This window comes from Eublepharis macularius, chromosome 1, assembly GCF_028583425.1.
Source record: "Eublepharis macularius isolate TG4126 chromosome 1, MPM_Emac_v1.0, whole genome shotgun sequence".
Taxonomy (NCBI): domain Eukaryota; kingdom Metazoa; phylum Chordata; class Lepidosauria; order Squamata; family Eublepharidae; genus Eublepharis; species Eublepharis macularius.
In genome coordinates, this window is record NC_072790.1 from 151782685 (window position 1) to 151804392 (window position 21708).

Consider the following 21708-nt stretch of genomic DNA (forward strand, 5'->3'; position numbering starts at 1 on the left):
ATACTCTCAGAGGATCAGTACAGAGTAAAGAACACAGAAAATACTCATGGCAGATATGTAGACAGACATATACGCACAAGAAAATAGAAGCTCCTCTTTCTCAAATTGCACAGTTACTTTCATCCCATAGCCCATGTACTTGAAGAGCTGCTTTTACGGTAGTTTAGAGTCTGTGCAATTCCATGAAACCTTAAAAATCAGACTTTCAGGACTTTCGTACAGCTCAGTCTGATATAGTCAGCGTTGAGGACTTGGAGGAAAACTAGAAAAGTAATTTTAGTTGTTGTGCAGTTTGTTTCAGTTAGACTGTTCTGTTTTTAATTCCAATGAAACTCCAATTCATAACATGTAAGCTGCAAGTTGTGACTTTTTCTTTCAAGCTTCTTTCCATACAAACTGAGAGAGCTAACAAGATTTTCAGCTCTCCGTTAAATGCAATTATTTACTTCTTATTTGAATACTTGCCTTCAAAATCATCTGAACTGCATTTTAATTGCAAACTTTGTTTTTACAAGAGTTTAATTGGACACAGTCTATAACACGGAGATAAGCCGCCATTTTATTTCTGCAACCTCACTGACTATTAAAGGAATATAAAAATATTTTACAAATACTGTTCAAAATACACCCAGGAAGACTGTCGAAACTGGATATTTATCTTTCCTTGTTTTAATTCTACATCTCCTTTTTTCTTTCAAGACAGAATTAGACAGTATAACTGACTTTATTTTGCCTTGCTCCTTGGATTAATTTTTAATTTTCTATTCTTGCTTCTCGATTACAAAACATTACATTTTATATCACTGATTCTGCTGTGAAGGATTCAAAGCTATAATATTGACATTTTATATATCATTGGGCTTTCTTGGAACTTTTTTTTTTTTTGCAATAAAACAGCCGAATAATTAAAACAAAGAAGCTACTACTATCTGTTGACTGGACTATCCTATGTAAAATTCATCAAGAGAACTTTGCTACCACCTGCTGATTAAAGAACGAGCTAATATTTAATATACAGGAAAATCCTTTTCGTCATCTATTGGCTGGAGACTGGACCTATTTCAACATCGAGATAAAAAATTTGTACTGTTATATGAGATTTAAATTTGTATTTCCTAAATAGTTAATATTGATAACTAAATCAAATATTAGTGCTTATTAATTGTTATTGTTAATATAAAATTTAAAAAACTGCATTATTTTGGCTCTGTTGGGGAACATATTGTGCCTGTCTTTGTTTCACTACATAGGATAAAAGCAGCATGGCATGTGGGGAAAATTATGAAAAATTTGTTATAAAATATTAGTCTCTATGTGGTACTAACTATATGGGGATATTGTTTAAGATTAAGATTAGGATTAAGATTGTATCCCTCTGTGGCTATATTTATTTATTTATATCATTTATAGTCTGCCTTTCTCACTGAGACTCAAGGGGGATTCACAGTATGAGGTTAATACAATCAGTATCAAGTACATTTCAATACAGTACCATAAGGTAAACTAATACAAGTTTAAAAGACACAGCATTAGCAAGGATCCAAGACAGAGTAGAAAAAATACTGGAGCAAAACACAATTAATTCTAGGACTAACAGACAACATGGAGTGCTGGTTGTACATAGGAGTACATATTTAAAGCAGCAGATAATATATAAGGCAAAAATAGTGATGAAATCTATGATCCCCAACTCATTAGTGAAGCATCTGAGACCCCATCCCTACAATACAACAACCCCTTATTGTTTACGGAAAGCCAAGAGAGTGAGGGCTCTTCTGACTTGCTCAGGCAGGTCATTCCACAGGATAGGGGCCACCACAGAGAAAGCCCTTTTATGGACTGCTGCTGACTTCACCTGTGTGCAGCCTGGCACCTGCAGGAGACCCTGTTCAGATGAGCAAAGCTGCTGTGGAGGAACATGGGGGGGGGAGGCAGTCCCATAGGTATGCTGGACCAAAGCCATGAAAAACATTGTACGCAATAACTAATACCTTGAACTGAGCACGGTAAATGATGGGTAGCCAGTGGTGCAACTGTAGGATGAGAGTGATGTTCATGCTCCTGCTCGTTCCTGGTAACAATCGAGTTGCAGCATTTTGCACTAATTGGAGCCTCCTAGTTAACTTAGATGGGAGGCCAATATATAGAGCATTACAATAATCAAGCCTTGTTGTTACCATGGCATGGATCCAAGTGACCAGGTCAGCAGTGTCAAGATAAGAAACCATCTTCCAGGCTAGAGTGAGGTTGTAGAAAGCATTTTTTGCTGCTGCCTTAACTTGTTTTTCTAGTAATAATGCTGAGTCTGCAAGGGTCAGATGAACTCCATCAAAAGTGGGGAGTACAATGTCCTTCAAGATTTCTGCCTTCCCAACAAGCATCACTTCAGTCTTGTCTGAGTTCAATTTCAATTTGTTGTTTTTCAACCATTTCACCGTGACTGTCAGGCAGCGATCTAAGATTTCCACTGCATCCTGTGGAGACCTGGATAATGAGATATAGAGTTGGGTGTCATCTGTATATTGATGACATCCAACTCCACAGCTGCGAATGAGTTCTCCTAAAGGCTTTATGTAGAGGTTGAATAACATAGGAGATAAGATTGCGCCCTGCAGAACCCTACAAGATAGTTCCCATTCTGGAGCTAGCTGATGTCCAATAGCAACCCTTTGAGTCCGCTCCAAGAGAAACTCTTTAAACCAGTTCAGGGTACGCTGAAGAAAATGGCAACAGGTACCAGAAAAGCAAAGGCAGAGCTAAGTTCAGAGTATTATATAGACAGAATAACTGAGAAGATAATGTCATCTCTTTCACGACAAATCAAAACCCTTTCTACAGAATTGAAGCAAGAAAATAATGTTTTAACTCAATTTCAGGAAACTAATAAGAAGACCCAGTAAGTTGCTGAGGAAATAAGAAAACAAGAAACTCTTAACCCAACTATAGCAAACAGACTAGACTACACAAGAAACCTTCACTGGAATAAGGGAAAGTATACAAAAGCTAAGAACCTAGTTATCCTCTGGATTACAAGAAATAATTTTAAAAATCCAAGAAAATAATCAAGATATCCAAGAAATTAAGACACAGCAAAAAAAGAAAAACAACTCTGAGGGACACAAAAAGAAACTGAATTAGTACAAGAACTACAAGCAAACTCCTTGACAGGAGCAGACCAAAAAATAGAAATCTTAGAAACAAAACTCCAGAGCTACAATCTAAGGTTCCATGGAAATCCAGAAACTTTGGGTGATTTGGTTATAGAGAATGGATTTCAAAAGTTAATACAAGATTATTTGAAAATGCAAGGTGATTTTCCTGAAACTGAATTTTTTAGAATCAGTTCAAAGTACACAAGACAGAACAAGGTACCTTGAGATATATTAGTAACTATTACCCATAAAAAATCGAAGGATAAAATCTTATTACAAGATAGATAAAAACTTCTAAAAATTGAAGAAAAAAGAAATGCAAATATTTGAAGATTCACCACCAAATATAATAAAGAAATGAAAAAAAAATGGAAATTTGAAAATTTGAAGTGCTGCAGCAGAAGCAAATGAGATACCATTAGACAATTCCCTTCGCCCTAGAAATATTCCTGACAAAGGGCAGAAAAATAATAACAAGAAGTGAACAAGTATGATGATGATGATGATGAAGACGATGACGATAACAACAGCAACATTCGATTTATATACTGCCCTTTAGGACAACTTAACACCCACTCAAAGTGCTTTACAAAGCTCGCTTTTATTATCCCCATAACAATCACCCTGTGAGGCCGGTGGGTCTCGGAAAGCTCCTAAAAGCTGTGACTGACCCAAGGAGAGAGGAATCAAACCTGGTTCTCTAGATTGGAGTCCTGCTACTCCTAACCACTGCACCAAACTGGTTCTTTTACAAGAGCTGTAAGTGAAGGACAGTGACCAAAGCTCAAGTTCAGAAAACCCAGGCCTTTCAACCAGAGAAGAGAAAGGAACGATCAACAAAAGAAAGGAGGGGGGGGGAAGGGGGGAAATGAATGAACTTAAAATAATTTCAGTGAATTTGAATGGTTCAAACTCACCTGCTAAATTATCAAGAATCTTTAATGAATTGAAGAAATTAAATGCAGATATATTAAGCATTCAAGAGACTAATATTAAAAAGATCAAGTATATTTATTACATTGTAAAAGACTGGACAAAGTTTATACAGCTTTATCACAAATGGAAAAAAGGTATAGCAATATATATTAATAACCAATGTTTGAAAGTCTTTGAAGAATTTAAATATCATAATGGAAGATATTTGATTTTAAAGATTAAATTACAAGAAGGACAAGTATGGATATTGACATCTATATATGCACCAAATAATATTAACAATGATTTTTTTTTTTAAACTTCTATCAAGTATTATTAGACTTTCAACAAGGCAAAATTTCAATTTTCGGAGCTATGAATGGGGTGCTAGATTCCAAAACAGACAGATTAAAAAATCTTGGAGGGAAACTCCCAAAATGTGTATCTAATCATATGCGTATCTTAGAACGCAAAGATGTTTGGAGAGTACTGCACTCAAATGAAAGCAAATATCTGTACTTCTCAGAGAGACACTAGTCATATTCCAGAATAGACATGTGTTGGGTATCAAAAACCCTAATCACAAAAGTTAAAAAAGCAGAGATAGAGTTAATTTGGAGGAATGGAAATAAGAAAGAAAAAAGATGATAGATCACAAGATTCTAAACAAGTGGCAGAAAGTAATAAATGACTTCATACGGAAAGGGAAGAAACCAAGGATAAGATTTGAAGTATTACAGGATGACAAAAACTGAGGACTGGCAATACCGAACATTAAATTGTATCACCAAGTGGCGGTGCTAGTTTGGATAACAGACTGGATTATAAACCCAAACTGTAGACATATCATATTAGAGACAGTGGACTGACAAACATGTCTGACAGACATGAGTGTTGACATTGTCCCTTGGCTAGGAAGGGACATGGGCTGTGACCTGCCTGAAAGGGAAAAAGACACGTGTGGCAAGGGACCCGGCCCAGTCCGAGCCCTAGCCCAGTCTGCCACATTCTGGGAGCATATCTATGGTTGGGAGAAGTGGCAGTGGCAGCTCCATTGTCACAGGTGCGGCCCACATCCAGATGATACATGCCCCTCTGGCAAGAAAGTACTCGGCATCAGGATGGCATGATCCTGTGAGGGAGACAGTCAAGGGGCTGAGCACCTGCCGTCAACAGGGAGTTATGAACGCACAGTCACCTGAACCTGCTGCCGCAGTCCCTTCTCTGACGGGGGGAGGGCTAGGTCAGGGAACCTGCACAGAGCCCCCAAATGGGTAGCTGGAGGCCCCCCTGAATGGCTGTGTCAAGAGTGGTTCCCTGGACAACTGCCTCCATGGCAGGCAGGCGCTGTCACCACCATGCCACTGGCAGGCCTCACCTGCACAAATAATTATCTCTTCTTAAAGTTATATTTATAGACTCAGTCATACCGCCTAATTTTTCACAAAGTTCTTCTCTAGGAGACTAAACTTCTTTTTTATCCACACAGACAGATTCATTTAGGCCTTTCCACAGAGCTTGGCTTACCTAGATAAAATAATCTCTCCCTCAGATATACATAGACTGACCCAGGTGCACACACAGTTCACCTTATTTAAACAAAATTAGGTTCCCATGCTTCCACATAGTTTGCCTGGTTTAGCCAGAACCCTTTCTCTGAAGTATAAAAAGCCAGGTTTACTTTCACACAGACACAGACTTTCTCAGATTCCATGAAGTTAACTAAACTAAACTAGACTTAACTAAAATAAACATTTTCTCTCAGAAACACACAGACTCTCTTAGGCTCCACATAGTTTGCCTGTTTTGCCCTAGGGTACAGCTACAGTGCAATCGGATCACACTCCATTCACTAGTCCAGCCCTTCTTCTTTTATCAGAGACCTACAATTAAACAAACAGCAACCATTAGCAAGCAGGAAAAAAATCCAAACCATTTAGGTGCAAACATTATAGGACATTTTACTTAAACTGGTCCCCACAGGAGGGAAGTCCTTGACATGCAAACTTATTAAATTGGCTGCTGCCAGGGTCCCTGCTACAGTCCTTTAGTTAACATTTACTTGATTCCAGTAGTCACCTCTATTGTTGTTGATGGCCTGCAGATGAAAGTGCATTTCATATGTAATTCAGCCACTGTGGAATGTGTTAACTGTTAGCCTGAATGGGAAGCAGATTTCCCCCAATGCAATTTCACTTTAAGTTGCTGATCAATAGATCATTATGATTCTTTTACCATCCTCTTTGGAGGGAACATGACACACCATTTTAACCCCACCCTGGATCATAAAGTGGAAAAGAGCAAAAGTCCAGTAGCACCTATAAGACTAACAAATTTATGTGGTGTGGTATGAGCTTTCATGAGCCGCACCTCACTTCTTCAGATATCTGAAGTGAGCTGTGGCTCATGAAAGCTCATACCCTACCACTAATTTTTTTAGTCTTACTGGAGCATAAAGGATATTGTCCAATGTGATATCAATTGATGCCGTTCTACATCTCCAACGACAGATCTTTCCCATCTCTCCTCTGAGGGGGGCAGCCTGTAATCCCATTAATTGAACTATACAGTTCATTCAGAAAAGAGTATTATTTTGATTGCTTCTTACTAAGGAGGGAAAATGCAAAGGCTTACTTTTAAGTCCAGAGCATCTAACTATGCGTATTGTAGTCTTTAAAGATTTTTTTTGTTTGGCTGCCTTATTCATACATCTCTCTGTCCTTTCTGCAGAAAGCCCCTCCGGTGTTGAGGGTGCAGGCTGCTAGTGGTAGAACTCCAACATTATGTTTCATTTCGGAATTAGGCCTTGGCTGTTTACAAAATACATGGCAATTTGAGCAGCCCACATGAGGCTGCAAAGTTGTTTTTTCCCCTGACCTGTTGATTGTTGGCTGTTGACCATTTTATCCTACTAACTGAGAAAGTCTTTTCCTTTGGTTTTCTTAGTCTTCAGTTGATCCATCTCTTACTAATATTGAACTTTTTTTGCTTCCCGACTGTAGTTTCTGTGTTTTTACATAACTGTATGTGAACATGACACTTTAGCAGAATTTGGTCTTTGATTTAAATTTCACACTTCAGGGGATGCCTAGATATTTTTCTTTCTTTCCTAAACAGAGCCCATGTTTATCATTCTTAGGTTGTCAGCACTGTATTTTCTCCATGCCATTCTTTTTAATCACCCCCCTCTTCAAATGGGGCTGTTTCATTATATTTTAATTAACTATTGTAAAGTTGTTGTTTTTAGCATTTAGCACTTTACTAGTTTACTAGAATATTTCTAGATACATAAACTACATCAATGCCTTCTCATTTTAGGAGGGAGGATTATAAGTGGATTGTTTATTAAACATTCAAGAAAGCATCAACCAACAATTCTGAGTAACCAGTATAACATTTTGATATATAAAAGTGCATTCCACATGAAAAGTGATTTCTATCATTAGAGTGATTTCACTGAAAGAAGGTGCCAAATGCCTGGACCACCTCCAGCCACCCCTCCTTTTCTGAGTCATGATTTTAGCAAAGGGAATTTTCCACAAGGCTGTGCACAAGGGCTGTGCGCCAAGAAAAAAAAATTGTTAAAAGTTTAGATCCAGATTTAAGGGAAGGGAAATGTTTACTGTGATCCCTTATTTCCAGGTTGGACATTGCTGGTGCATAATTCAAATCCATATATTTTGGGGGGGGATTCTGGAAGTTTGAGGCCATTGCTGTCAATGGGGAATCTCTTGGAGGGCCTGGACCAGCAGTTTATAAAGGCCCCATCTGCACAGACCATAGTCTTCTCTCTGATCTAAAGACTCAAGTTCAGGTGAATTGAACCAAGGAGTTTTACTTTACAGGTAGCTGAAATAGGGGCCTGGGTGCTCTCTCCTAATTCCTATTTGGGAGGTGCTGCATTCATTTAGCTGCATTCATTTAATTTTCCTATTCTTACAGTAACAGAATAAAAAAAAATCTTTTCAACTGAAAACTCTGAATTCACCACCCTTCCTTGTTGTGGTCTTTTCTTTGTTTCCTTTCACAGAGTAAGGAAGGCTTGTTTACTAGACCCCTCCCCACCAATCGTGTCCTGCCTTGTCCCGCAGGTCTGCCATCATTCCCTATGGGGGACTTTTTCAAAATTGCAGGTGCTAGTGCTCCTTTGTCCACTAAAGAACCCCTAAGTTTCAAGTGAATTGGTCCAAGGAGTCCAATTCAACAGACCCCTGAACAAGGTGCCCCCCAACCAACATACTTGGAAAAAAAGAGCTCTGCACCCATAAAGGAAGAGGGAATGAGGACTGCAGATCTCTACAGCTTGTCACCAAAGGTGATTGACTGAGAGTGCTTTGTGCTCCTCCCTTGCAAGGATCTGATTGGAAGGGAGAAATGCTGTTGCTTGGAATCCAAAACAAATGCCTGCAGTAGCAGCACCTGAAGATGAAAAACAATGTGGATTGTTCAGGGAGGGTGGTTTCGGAGTCCTAGATTTGTATTACCTTTCCAGGAAATCCCTGTTACAACCCAACCAGCAATTTTCACGTATATCTTTGACACAGCAGTTTTGTAATGCACAACCCTGCTGGTCATACTCCCTTGAAGCAGCCCAACAAGAGATCTCCAAAGGGTGTGAGGCCAGAGTAAGTGCTGAAGGCCCCCATGGACAAGTGTCCACTTAAAGTGCAATCATCCTGTTCAGATAACTTTCATTATGCAGTTGTACATAGTAGCAACTTACAACTTCTACAATGAATTCAGCAATGTTGTATGAAGAGTGGGGAAGGATGGCTGGAGTTTATTTTAAGTAGAACTTCAAGATTGCTGCTGTTTGAAGGGACACAGGTTTCACTGCAGCCCTAAAATCGTATTAAATGTTCTTTAAATATGCTTTGTCTGCTTCAGCTGTTTGTGGTGTGATACATCATTAGTTCTTGATGTCTGCTAAAAAGGTTAATACTGTAAAATGTTCCACGTGAATATTAAACAGATTCTTCTTCTAAGTGTGCATTTTTCCATTTGTAAATTCTACAGTGCTTTTTAAAAAAAGGAATACCATAATTTTAAAAATCTCATTTTTTTTTCCTTCATAGGAAATGATGCAACTTCAATAGTAAACTGTCTTCATATCCTGGGCCAGACCTTGGATGCAAGGTAAAATACTGAATGTAGTTCATTAATTTATTGTCTCAATGCCAAAACAAGTTAATAGTGGCCAAAACTGATCTGCTATAGATACTTGGTAATTTATGCATACTAGAGAATTATTGCTGTATCTGAATTATCAATAATAGATAGGTTTGGACTAACGATATTTATTGTGTTATGTACTTGTACTATGGCTATGCTCTGCTAAGTTTTTCTTTCCACAGTATTCTGTTAAATTACTATGATTTTATGTGAACTCTGTGTGGATACATGAATTGTGCTTGTGTGTATGTTCCCATTTGAGTGTTGTAATCTGTCCTTTCCTAGAGCTTTCACAGTGATAATATGTATCCAGTATGTCCTTCCCCACCATGCATTAAGCATGATAGGTAATAAAAATACACGTTCAATTTCATCCTTTGACATGCAGAACTCAAATGAGAACAACATTGTGGGGGCAGGGGGATTTCTAGTGGGAGAAATTTGGAGTCACCACAGTGATAGGTTTGATCAAGAGAACGCTAGCCATGCTGAAGCTCCATTAAAACCCTGAAACCTGACCATATTTCAGTTCCATCACTTACGCGCAATATTGGTATGCTTGCCTGGAGATTTCTAAACATTCCATTTGCTGATAAAGTAAACACCAAAATTCCTACATAGTTTTCTCAGGAAGGACTAAAGCATGCTTGCATGATCACTCAAAGGTATGATGCATAACTGGAAACCATACTGTACCTATTCTCTGAATCTCTGGAATTCCTATTCTTTGCCTTGACAGTGTTATAAATCTAGAAATGATTTTAAAAGTATATAAATATTTTTTCGTGCTAAGGCTATGATTAATGCACTAAAATGGCGGGGGGGGGGATTCAACCATCCACCAAAGAGCCTTCCTCTAGTCTAAGAAGCCCTTTTTCAACTTAAGTGGCTCTTCCTCAAATGGAAGATCCACTTAAGTTGGAGAAAAGTTCCTTGGGCTAGAGGAAAACACTTTGCTCAGTGGAGTGGTAGGATAGGTTTAGGAATCACCCCTGTGAGTTCTTCTAATGTCATGCATGTTAGTTTCTGGGCTGCTTGCATTTTTAGATTTTTCAGGGACTAGTTACTGCATTATTTAAATTCATAACAGAATACAATAATATGTTACATGCAATATATAGAACAGTGATGAAGACAGGTCTGGAGTGTGTTAAGATGGCTCTGAGGACATTTTTGGATAATGCTGCAGAAGATCTTGAGAAGACCATGGAAAATCTTAAGCAAGGGCAATTTACACACACCAGGAGTCAGCCAAAAGGAGTGACACAAATAATTAATTACACCACCGTGGCTCTTCTGCCAGTGCTATCTTCATTATTTGAACACATTGGACAGCATCAATTTGGAGAAGACCTGATATGTAGGTATTGTTTAGATGTTATTTTCTACTTAATATCTTTATTATTTAATGATTAATTTAATTACTATAGTTTCCTAATATTCTGTACAATAATACAGCTAACTGTTCAGGGCCATTGTGTAGCATTTTGACTATTTTAAGACTAAGGAGTCCAACTTGAATTCCAGAGGGTTGGATCCAAAGGTACCTTTGCAGAAGTAGAGGGCTTTTCTGCTCATGAAAGATAAAGGGCACAGTTTTCATGGATTGTCCTTTTGAGAAACTGCCTCCATCTACCATGCTGTGCCTAATCTTAAGGAGATGCTTTTCAGGTAGTGAAGGGGGATGTAGAAAACAGGGGAGGACAGAAGATCCAGTCTGCACATGGAGTTCTGGTTTGTGATTCTTAGGATTGGATTAGATCTTTTCTGTGACAGTAAGACTTATTTAATAATTTAGCAGAATAGAAATTTAGGATTCAGCCTCATAAACCAAGGCTGAAAAGTTCTAAAATGGTATATACACTTTAACTTTTGCTGTGAGAAGGTAATACTCACCTATTACATGAAACCTATGAAGCTTTATTATCTAGAAGGGTACCATCTAGTGAAAACTAACAAAGCACAATTTTGCTCCACTGTATGTTCTAGCAATAACTATGTATCCTACTTTAATAAGGGCCAGTGTAATAATTTAGGTTTGACTTAAAGTGAGTTAGGAATATAATTTTATGATAGGATTAGTCTGCATTTTTACACATATTAATTATGCCATGTATAACACTTTAATAATTTAAGTAGATTGTTAAATTATAATGAGATTATATTCCTTTTAAATTTGCAGAGCACTGAAATACAGTACAATAAAATTCACTTCCCCCCCCCCTTCTCTTTCTGTTTTTAGTGGAAGATGTTCAGGTCTCTTGTTACAGAATATTGGCCAGTTTATATGCTCTGGGAACAAGCAAGAGTATGTATGTGGAGCGGTAAGAGAGAATAACGTTTAAGATGGCTTCTTAAATCACCTAAACCAGTTCGGGGGCTTCTACCACTCACTTTAATGCAGACTTTTAAAATGTATCCTGCCAAACATAGTTCCATGGAGCCCTCAGAACAGCTAACAACATTATATAAAAACAGTAGTAAAAACAATCTATCAGTATCCATCTAAATTGAAAACAATGCATTACATAAATCATAATCAAAGAGAAAAGCTGAAAAACCCATATGGTTGATTCACAGTGCAATCCTAAACAGAGTTACTCTGGTCTAAGTCCATTTATTTTCAATGGACTTAGACTGGAGTAATTCTTACTTAAGATTGTACTATCAGTGGCATAAAAACCCTCTCTTGCTCATCTTACCTCATCCCACAAATATCTGCCGGAATTTAGTTCTATATAATTTTCTAAAGGCAAAGCCCAAGTTAGCTTCTTGGCCCTCTTCAGAGAGAGAGCTCCAGGGAGAAGATGCCACTAGACATAGGCACGAATTGAAATACGAAACATATTTCGTCACAAAACAGGCCGTTTCGTGTGTTGTGAAACCACATTTTGTAGGGCCACGGTTATCACGAAATTCATGACTTTTTATCCTGTTTTGTTTGCTTTGAGAACGATTCATAATTTCAGACAGGCTGGCGCCAATCCATTGATTCCCTAGGCAACAGTGGGCCCAGACCTTTTGTTGCCATTGGAAACTCCAATCATAGCCCACTTTACCCTTGATTGGCAGCTCTCCTAGGCATCTGAAGAGCTTCCATTCTGCCCTATACAGCCAGGAGCAGGGGGTTAATCCCCTAGGCAACCAAACGTGGTCTGTGTGTCTTCTCAATTATTTCTCTGCTCTTTTGAGGGCTCACGCTCTTGCGGTTTTCTTGTTTCTTTTGGTTTTGGTTTAGGGCCTCCCCCCCACAAGCCCAGTCTCAGGGCCACTGGCTCTGGGCCCCAGCTTTGTCTCTCTGGGCCCAGCCTCACTCTCTTCTGTTTTCTTTCTATCTCTTGTTGTGCACCTGCCTGGCGCAGCTCACTCTTCTTGTTTTGCACACCCACTGTGTGCATTTCATTTTTATTTTGAGCACTTCTCCCACCTGGCCAGGTGTCTCTGTGGAATTTAAGGGCTCTCCCCTCAAGCACAGTCTCAGAGCCACTGCCTGGCTCTGGGGCACAGCTTTGTGTGGGTTCCTCTCCTGAAGTCCCAACTCTCTTCTGTTTGTTTGCTTTCTTTCTCTTGCTTGCTGTGCACCTGTTTGGCTCAGCTGACTCTTGTTTTGTGCACCCACTGTGTGCATCTCATTTTTATTTTGAGCACCTCTTCCGCCTGGGCAGGTGTCTCTGTGGTCTTTAGGGGCTCTTCCCCCAAACCCAGTCCCAGGGCCACTGCCTGTCTCTGGGGCAAAGCTTTGTGTGGCTTCATTACCTGTGGCCAGAAACTCCTCAAAGTTACCTTGTTTCTTTTGCTTCCAACTTATTTTTGTGGAATGAAGGGCAAGGGTGGTCATGGGGGGAGGAAGTGCACAGCTTGTCCTGGTTGCCCATTGGTGCCTAGCAATACTGGGGGGGGGGGAGGCTTCGGAGGCACCAGAGACTCCAACTGCTGTAGATCTCCCTGCAGGGACTATGGAGGAGGCAGAACAGGTCTCACTACTGGTGGGAGTGAAACTGGATATCCTCAAAATTTTTGAGGAAGATGACGAGGGGGAATCTCAGAAGGAATGGCAGTGTTTTGGAGAGACTTCCAGCTCCTCCAAATCCCAAACTCTTGGGAATGTCCCTGCCTGCAGTCCACCTCTCACTCCATCTTCCCAACCCCGTGCCACACCATGGCTGGTAATCCTTCGTCCTCCACCTGACTCGCCAACTTCTGGTCGCCATTTCAGTCAGGTACTGAGGCAGCACTTCCAGCCCCTTCTCAATGTCCCGTGTGGTACCATTCCTGCGATGCCCTGGTGCGTAGGGGCTGTGACCCCAAGCACCTGTCATCAACTGCTCTCCGTTTGCATCTACAGAGGCACCACTCGAGCCTGCTACCTCTGGAGCAATGCATGTCATCTGGCAGGCAGAAGAGTAGGGTTCCTGATCAGAAAGAAGGGGGAGGGTTATGGGAGTCCTCCCTGAGCAAGAAGCCTTGCCCCGAGATTGCTGCAGGTGGGAATGGAATGTCTCAGCAGGCTACCTTGCAGGAGGTTGTCCCCTCGGGTCAGGGGTGGTGCTTATCAAAAGAGTCAGGGGGAGGGCTCAGGAGGCGGGCACTCGTGTGCTGGCAGAGACGATTGCCCTGAAAGGACTCCCTTTGTGTATTGTGGATGTTGTGGGATTTTGGAGGCTGCTGCATCATTTCGCCCCCTGGATCATAATGCTGTCACGGTGGACCATTGGCCAGCGATTCATTCCTGCCCTCTACAGGAGTGTGGGAGAGATGGTTGCTCAGGAGCTGTCATGTGCCAAAGGTTGGACCGTGAACTTCATGGCAGATATGTGGAGTGGCTGCCATCATGACTACCTTGCCCTCACTGCCCATTGGTGGCAACTGGAGGACCTCCGCTGCCCCAGGGAAACACCAGGGCCCTGGGGTGAGGTGCTGCCCTTCCAACCAGGGTACACAGTGGTTATGCTCCAGGAATGGGGGATGGATGATGATCACACGGGGAAGAACATTGCCACCATGATCAAGGCTGGGCTGAGGGAGTGGGTGGCTGGGGTGATTTTGTCCATGGCATCATGGTCACCGATACGGGAAGCAACATGCTGGCAGCCCTGAGAGAGGCATCCCCCGATGGCCTTGTCTGCCTGGCGCATAAGCTGCACCTGATCATGGCAGATGCTCTTCGGCTAGGTAACAAGGTCAAGGTCACCCGGGACCAGGCAATATTGTCCATGCATGACTTGTTGGAAAACTGCCAGTGTCTGGCTTTGCATTTCTCCCTCAGTGTGAAGTCTTTGCATGAGCTGTTCCAGAGGCAGGGGGAGGGGAGCAATCCCAAGCACTACCTCTACCAGGACATGCCCACCCATTGGAACTCCACCTATGACATGGTTAGTCATCTTGTGTAGCAAAAAAACCCGGTTCTGGACATCATATGTGGCTATTATGCAGGAGGGAGAGGAGGTCAGCATCAGCTATGCAGACTGGTTGGCCCTCTCCCAGATGGTCCGTATCCTTAAGCCCTTTAAGGATGCCACTGAGCTCCTATGCTCATACCAGTCCAGCCTGGGACAGGTCATCCCTCTGATCTACGGGCTGGACTGGGTGCTGGCCGACGAGATGGAGAATGAGGAAGATCTTGCCCCCAGGGTCAAGGACTTGGTCAGGAGGTTGCAGGCAGGCATAACTGCCTGTTTGCATCCTCTCTGCCAGGAGCAGCTGTACAGACTGGCCTGCATATGTGACCCCTGGATAAAGGGCAGCATCGCCATGTGGGACGGCCAGCTGCAGGACTGGAAGAAGGTCCTTCACAGAGCAGTGTGCAGGTATCAGTCTCAAAAAGTGGTATGGAGGGTTGAGGGTACAGCAGGGGGAGTAGGAGAAGTAGGAGTAGGAGGAGTGGGAGGCTGTAAATGAGCCAGCTATCCCTAGACATGAAAGCCCTCCCAACAGCGACCTCTGGTCATATGTGGTGGGCTGTGCGGTTGATGCCAGCAGGGTTGGTGCATCTGTCAGGACGGAGGACTCGGTGGGGGCCATGGTGCGAGAGTATCTTGCTGAGCCCACCGAGCCTCCCCCCCCCACGCCAACCCCCTGGAGTACTGGGCATGAAAATCTGCCATCTGGCCGGATCTCTCCATCATGGCCACTAACATCCTCTCCTGCTTTCCCGCCAGTGTCCAGAGCGAGCGGGTATTCTCCCACCTGGGAGACCTTCTCCATCCCCACCACGCATGACTGCACCTGGATCTGGTGGATATGTTGTCCTTTATTAAGGTCAACCTCCCCCTGCTTGGGTACCCCTATTTGGACCTGGACTTATCTGAGCCCTGAGCCACCCTGGAATGATGTGTGTCCACCCGCCTACCGCCAGGCTCCTGGCAAAAGCTTTCTCCTGTGCTCCTGTTGCGAGGGCTCAGTTGCTCTCTCTTCTTTTTGTTTTATTTACCCCTTCACTCTTGTTTTCTGCCATTTTACCACATGGGAAGGTATCTGAGTGCTACTGCTGATTTGTTGGGGGGCTCTGGGTCAAAGCTGAGTAGGCATCTCTGCCGGGGGGATCACAGGATAACTATTTTGTTTGTGTTCCTCCTTACTCTTACTTTGAGCACCTGTCTCTGTACATTGTTTGGGCAACAGTTTCTGGGCCACCACCTGGCTCTGGGGCCCAGCTTAGTGGGATCCTCCCCCGAGGGCTCACAGGACTGATATTCTGTCTTGGAGCACCTGTGCTGAATTGTAAGGGGTCTGTGGGTTATGTCCCTCCTGCACCATAAGTAATATGGTCCACTGTCAGGCTCTGTCTGGGCCACTCACATATCCTTGTTGGGGAAGGCCTTGTTAGTTGATCTGTAGCACTGGCAAATATCTCCTCACGGGGGGGGGGTGCTGTTTCAATTGTGTGTTGCAGTAGGTACTGCCACAAACCAAAGAGCGGGAGGCAACTGTCAATACTGCCAAGCCTGACTGGTGGGTTTTACTGATGGGAGGTGGAGTCTTATTTTGAACACTGGTCCCTCTTGAGAGGGTGTGGAGGGCATCCGTTGGTACCGCCATGTCCGGAAGGTGAGTTCTGTGGGCACTGGCAGCCATGACTCCTCAGCACAGGGGATGGGCATAGCTCATCTGTGCTGCCCTGCTGTCTCCATACAGGGGACTGTCTCTTCCCCTCCCCGACACAGGGCAGGGGTTCTGCGGGTGCTGCCACGTCTGGCAGGTGGGTTCTGTAGGTCACTGTTGGTCCCTGGCAGGGGGAAATGGCATAGTTCACCTGTGCTGCCCTGTTGTCTCCATGCAGAGGCCTTATTTTGTGAACCTGTACCACCTGGAAAGGTGTTGAGGACTTCCGTCATTTCCACAACTGGTGGGCAAGATTCTGTTGTGTTACTCTGCTGTCCTGGGGTGAGGGAGACAGCCACCCTGGGCATATAGATTTTCCTCCCCCCAAGGAGGAGGTGTCCATCCATCCTTCCCTCCCATTCATGTCCCAGGATGAGGGAGATGGGCCCCCCCGGACATGTTGAATTTCCTTACCCCAAGAGGAGGCGTCCAACCATCCATCTGTTCTATCTACGGCAAGGTGCCTGTGTGGTGGTTTTGGCCTTTTCTGGTCTCGGGTCCACCGCCTGGCTCTGGGGCAAAGCTAAGAGGGTTCCGCACCCGAGGGCTCACAGTGCCCATGTCTGTGATGGAGGCCATGTCCTCTCTGTGGGGGGGGGGGAGTCATGATGTTTCAATGGTATGCTGTGGTAGGTACTGCTGTAGCCCAAAGAGGGGTAGGTATCTGTCCAGCCCATGAATCAAGGGGATGACCTGTCTCAGTGTGGACTGGTAGGAGAGGGAAATCAGTGGTATCCTTATCCTTCCCTGAAGGGGGAGGCATCCATCTGTCCATCCTTCCCTCCCATGCACATCCTGGGGTGAGGGAAACGGCAGGGGTCCCATCAGTGCTGCTGTGTCCTGCAGGTGGATTTGTCAGCAGCCGTCCCCAAGGATAGGAATCAGAATAACCTTCCTCAAGAGGGGGAGGCATCCTTCCTTTTGTCATTGAGTAACCTCCCCTGAGAGGGGGAAACATCTGTCCATCCATCCTTTCCAGTAGAGTACCATCCCCTCAACTGCTGTCCATTCAGTGCTGCCATGTCCAGCAGGTGAGTTTTGTCGGCGGCTGTTCCTTAAGTTTCATGCCCTGGGGTGGGGGAGGTGCGCCCCGGGGAGTTAAGAATAATATCCCCTGAGTGGGGAGATATCCGTCTGTCTGTCCGATCCATGCATGAGAAGGTTTCTGTATGGTGTTTGCGAGCTCTGTCTCCTCCCTCCCCAGTCACAGGACCACTGCCTGACTATGGGGCACAGCTTGGTGGGTTCCTCTGCTGAGGCCTCACACTTGCTTTTGTTTTCTTTTATTTACATATGATCACCTGTGCTGCCTGGCAAAGTGCCTGTGTGGTGATTTAGGGCTCTCCCCCAAACATGGGAGGCATCCGTCCATCCATTTGCCCATCTGTCCTTTCCAGTAGAGTACCATCCCCCCAACCTTCATCCACTCAGTGATGCCATGTCCAGCAGGTGGGTTTTGTTGGTTGCTGTTCCATAACTTTCATGCCCTGGGGTGGGGGAGGCACCCCCCTGAGGAGTTAAGAATAACCTCCCCCAAATGGGGGAGGCACCGTCCATCCGTCCAATCCGTGCATGCCCTGGGGTGCATGCCCCGGGGTGCATGCCCTGGGGTACAAAACCCACATGCCAACTGTCAAGGTCACCCCTGAGAGCCCACGGGGGTGCTGCAGACCACCCCTGAACGTGTGTCAGGGAGGGACAGTCCAGAGCGTCGACCACCTCCAGGGCCTGTGAGGAGGGGGCAGCCACCGACAAAACCCACATGCTGGATGTTGTGGGTGCCCCTTAGGGCCTAAAGGGGTGCTGCAGGCCACCCACAAGCCCATGGCGGGGGGACAGAAGTGAGGCGGTCTGGAGCATCAACTGCCTCCTGGGCCCATGAGGAGGGGGCAGCCACTGACAAAACTCACATGCCGGCTGTTGTAGGTGCCCTTTAGGGCCCAAGACGGTACCGTGGGTCACCCCAAAGCCCATGGCAGGGGGGACAGAAGGGAAATGGCCTGGAGTGTCAACCACCTCCTGGGCCCACAAGGAGGGGAAGGCCACTGACAAAACCCACATGCGGGCTGTTGTGGGTGCCTCTTAGGGCCCAAAGGGGTGCTGCGGGCCACCCCCAAGCCTCTGGCAGGAGGGACAGAAAGGAGGCAGTCTGGAGCATCAATTGCTTCCCAGTCCTGCAAGGAGGGGGCAGCCACTGATAAAACTCACATGCCGGCTGTCATGGTCACCCCTTAGGGCCCAAGGGGGTGCTGCGGTCCACCCCCAAGCCCGTGGCAGAAGGGGACAGAAGGGAGGCCGTCCGGAGCATTGACCACCTCCTGGGTCTGTGAGGAGGGGTTGCCACCAAAAAAGCCACCCTTAGGGCACATCTCAGGATGAATGGCAAGGTTTTAGAGAAACATCCAGCTCCTCTAGTCCACATCCCAAACTCTTGGGACTGTTCCTGCCTGCAGTTGAGTCCACCCATCACTCCGTATTCCTGGCCCAGCTCCACACCATGGCTGGTAATCCTTTCTCCTCCTGATTCTGACTCGGCAACTCTCAGTCCCTGCTTCAGTCAAGCACCTGGTCAACATATTGCAATCTTGGCCAAACTGGAGGTTGGGTGGAGGAGAACCTGCTGAAGTCTCCCTGCAAGTTTGGCATCTCTCTGGGTGAAGGGAACCATTGAAATGCCCCTGGTTTTGATGAATCATAAAACTAACGAATCGTTTCGTGAAACGGGTAAATTTTGTGAAGATTCATGATTCATGAAATATGATGAAACACAAACCTCTCGTTTTGTTTTTTTCCGTTTCGTGCCCATGTGTAGATGCCACTACAGAAAAAAGATTATCCTCCTTCCTGTCATTAGTCCATGACAAAACTCTGAAGCAAGGCCTCTTGAAATCACTTTAGTCTATGGAGATTCATATAGAACAGGGGTGGGCAATTGTTTTGGCTCGGGGGCCACTTTGTGGGAGCAGAGGTTAGCGGAGGGCCGCACCTTTTAAAATGATTGCATTCATTAGTTAACTTTGCATTTCAGAAAAGGTATAAATTGTATCATAAAAATCAATAAATATAAATTAAATAAAATAGTGGTAGTTTTATTCAATTTATTTATTGTGCTAATTTCATATCGCGCACGGGAAGGAAATCTCGGTTCAAGGCGGATTTTTCTGACTGTCTTGGCGGGCCACAAAAAACTCTGTAGCGGGCCGCATGTGGCCCGCGGGCCGCAATTTGCCCACCCCTGATATAGAACAAAGTATGTTCGATATAAGTAAAGTATAGGCCATTTTCAAAGATAATTCAGCACTTTGAATTCTGCTCAAAAACAAATGAGGAACAAATAGAGGTTTCTTAATGTGGTCGTTCTTTGCTCTTGTTTAATCACTCGTGTTGATAAGCATTTTGAACATTGAAATTTCAAATAGCCTTCATAGGCAGCCTCATGTAAAGTGCATGAGAATATTTTAGCCCAGAAGTTAAGTTCTCAGTCATCATTCTCTAGGAGCAATCATATCTGATTATCACCTTCAGCTGAATAAAGACACTCCTAATTCTGGCTGCTACATGAGGATTCCAGCTGGTGTCATGATTTATTTTCAAGTGGCTAAAGTAATGGAAGAACAGAAAGAAGTGAAGAATTCTTAGACGAGAATCTGGTTTTACTTTACAAAATGTGGAAATAAAAATTGGCATATATGAGTGCAGCAACAGAAATGCTTAAAGTACACAAACTGAATTTTTGGAATCTGTCTGTGGCTATTTGATATTGAAAGAAAATAATGAAATATTATTTTCTTTATTTTAATAATCCTGTTCATATGGTACACTTATTATGTGGAGATCTAACATTCATGCAGTAGTCCAAGAGTATTCTATGCCCATCTTTAGTCAGTGAGTTTTTCTCTTACTGTGTTAGTAGTTGTAATAATCTAATAAAAAGGTGAAAATTACAATCAAAATGAAAATATGGATGATACTAAGATAGCTTTAAGTGCATTCAGTCAAGAGATGGTATATAAATAACCATGGGAATTTTTAAATTTTCAGGCAGCGCTCATCATTAGGTGAATGTTTAGCTGCTTTTGCTGGTGCCTTTCCTGTGGCATTTTTGGAAACTCATCTGAACAAACACAATATATTTTCTATTTACAACACCAAGTCTGCAAAAGACAGAGCAGGTACACTGAATTCCGCCATACATAAATATCTTTAAAATTGCATTTTGTATATTTTCCAGAATGTATAGATTTGCTTTATAATGGCTAGTATTTACTGTTAGTTTAGTTCAAAGAACAAAACAATGTTCTGGAGTCAGATCTTAAGTAAACAAAATTGGATTGAAGAAAGATCAGGGATTTTCTATTAAAATTAAAAGGTTTACTTCTAGGTGATATGCTTAAGAATCACGCACAATTGATATTTATAGATAACTATCACAAAATGTAATAAATAATCTCTGTTTCTTCATTTTTCATTTTCAGCTTTGGATCTCATGGGTGGGTAACTTCATAGTTGTGAAATTTCACCACAAATGCCTATCAGAGGCTTTATTATTCCTCAATCACTTGAGACTTAGAATATCTCATTTCATCTTAGTTCTTACATTTTCACATAGTTTTCTTTAAAAGGGACATAAGATGTCCTAATATTATGGAGAAGATAATGCCGCACTAGTCAAGTTTCATGAACTTCTGCACTTGTTGAAAAGAGTTGCCTTCACTTTCAAGAATTTTTTTAGGGGACATATTGAAAATACAAAAATTATGTAAAAGGATAAGTGAACTTTTAAAAATAAATGTTTTATATGCATTGTCATGCAGCAGCGAGCTTAAAATGTGTGTTTTGTTTCTGTTTTTAAATCCAGGCATTTATGCTCCATCTATGCATAAGAATGAGCTTTAAAGATACTATTTTAAAGTCTAGCAGGATATGCATTGTGTGGCATAACAAGAGAATTAACAAAAAGAATCTTCTAGTTCTACAGTTGTTTTAAAGCTACACAATGCCATTTGTGTACAGTGAAATTATAAGGGGTAGTTTAATATGTATTGGTATGTAGATCTACTTGCAGGAATGAGGTTGAGAAACAAAAAAGCATTTATTTATTTATTATTATTATTTATTATTATTATTTATTATTATTATATATTTATTTATTTAATCGCATATCTAGACCACCCTCCCCGTCAGACGGGCTCAGGGCAGTTTAACAACAGCTTAAAACAGTAAAAACATGTTTTAAAAACATGTTTTAAAAAGCATCAAAGCCAATTGAGCCACAGAGCCAATTGAACAACAGCTGTGAACATGCAAAAATGCTGGTGAAAGACTGGGAAGGTGTGGGTTTATATACGTGTGTGTGTGTATGAGCACA

At 43.0% G+C, this 21708-nt stretch overlaps 1 protein-coding gene across 1 annotated transcript in view; it reads left to right on the forward strand.

Annotated features, from left to right (window-relative positions):
* RYR2 (ryanodine receptor 2) overlaps positions 1 to 21708 on the forward strand; it is a 720715-nt gene that overhangs the window by 542385 nt on the left and 156622 nt on the right. The window contains exons 64-67 of the mRNA XM_054975163.1: positions 9143 to 9203; positions 10361 to 10599; positions 11482 to 11563; positions 20382 to 20512. Of these exons, the coding sequence (XP_054831138.1) occupies positions 9143 to 9203; positions 10361 to 10599; positions 11482 to 11563; positions 20382 to 20512 (513 nt within the window). The remainder of the gene's footprint in view (positions 1 to 9142; positions 9204 to 10360; positions 10600 to 11481; positions 11564 to 20381; positions 20513 to 21708) is intronic.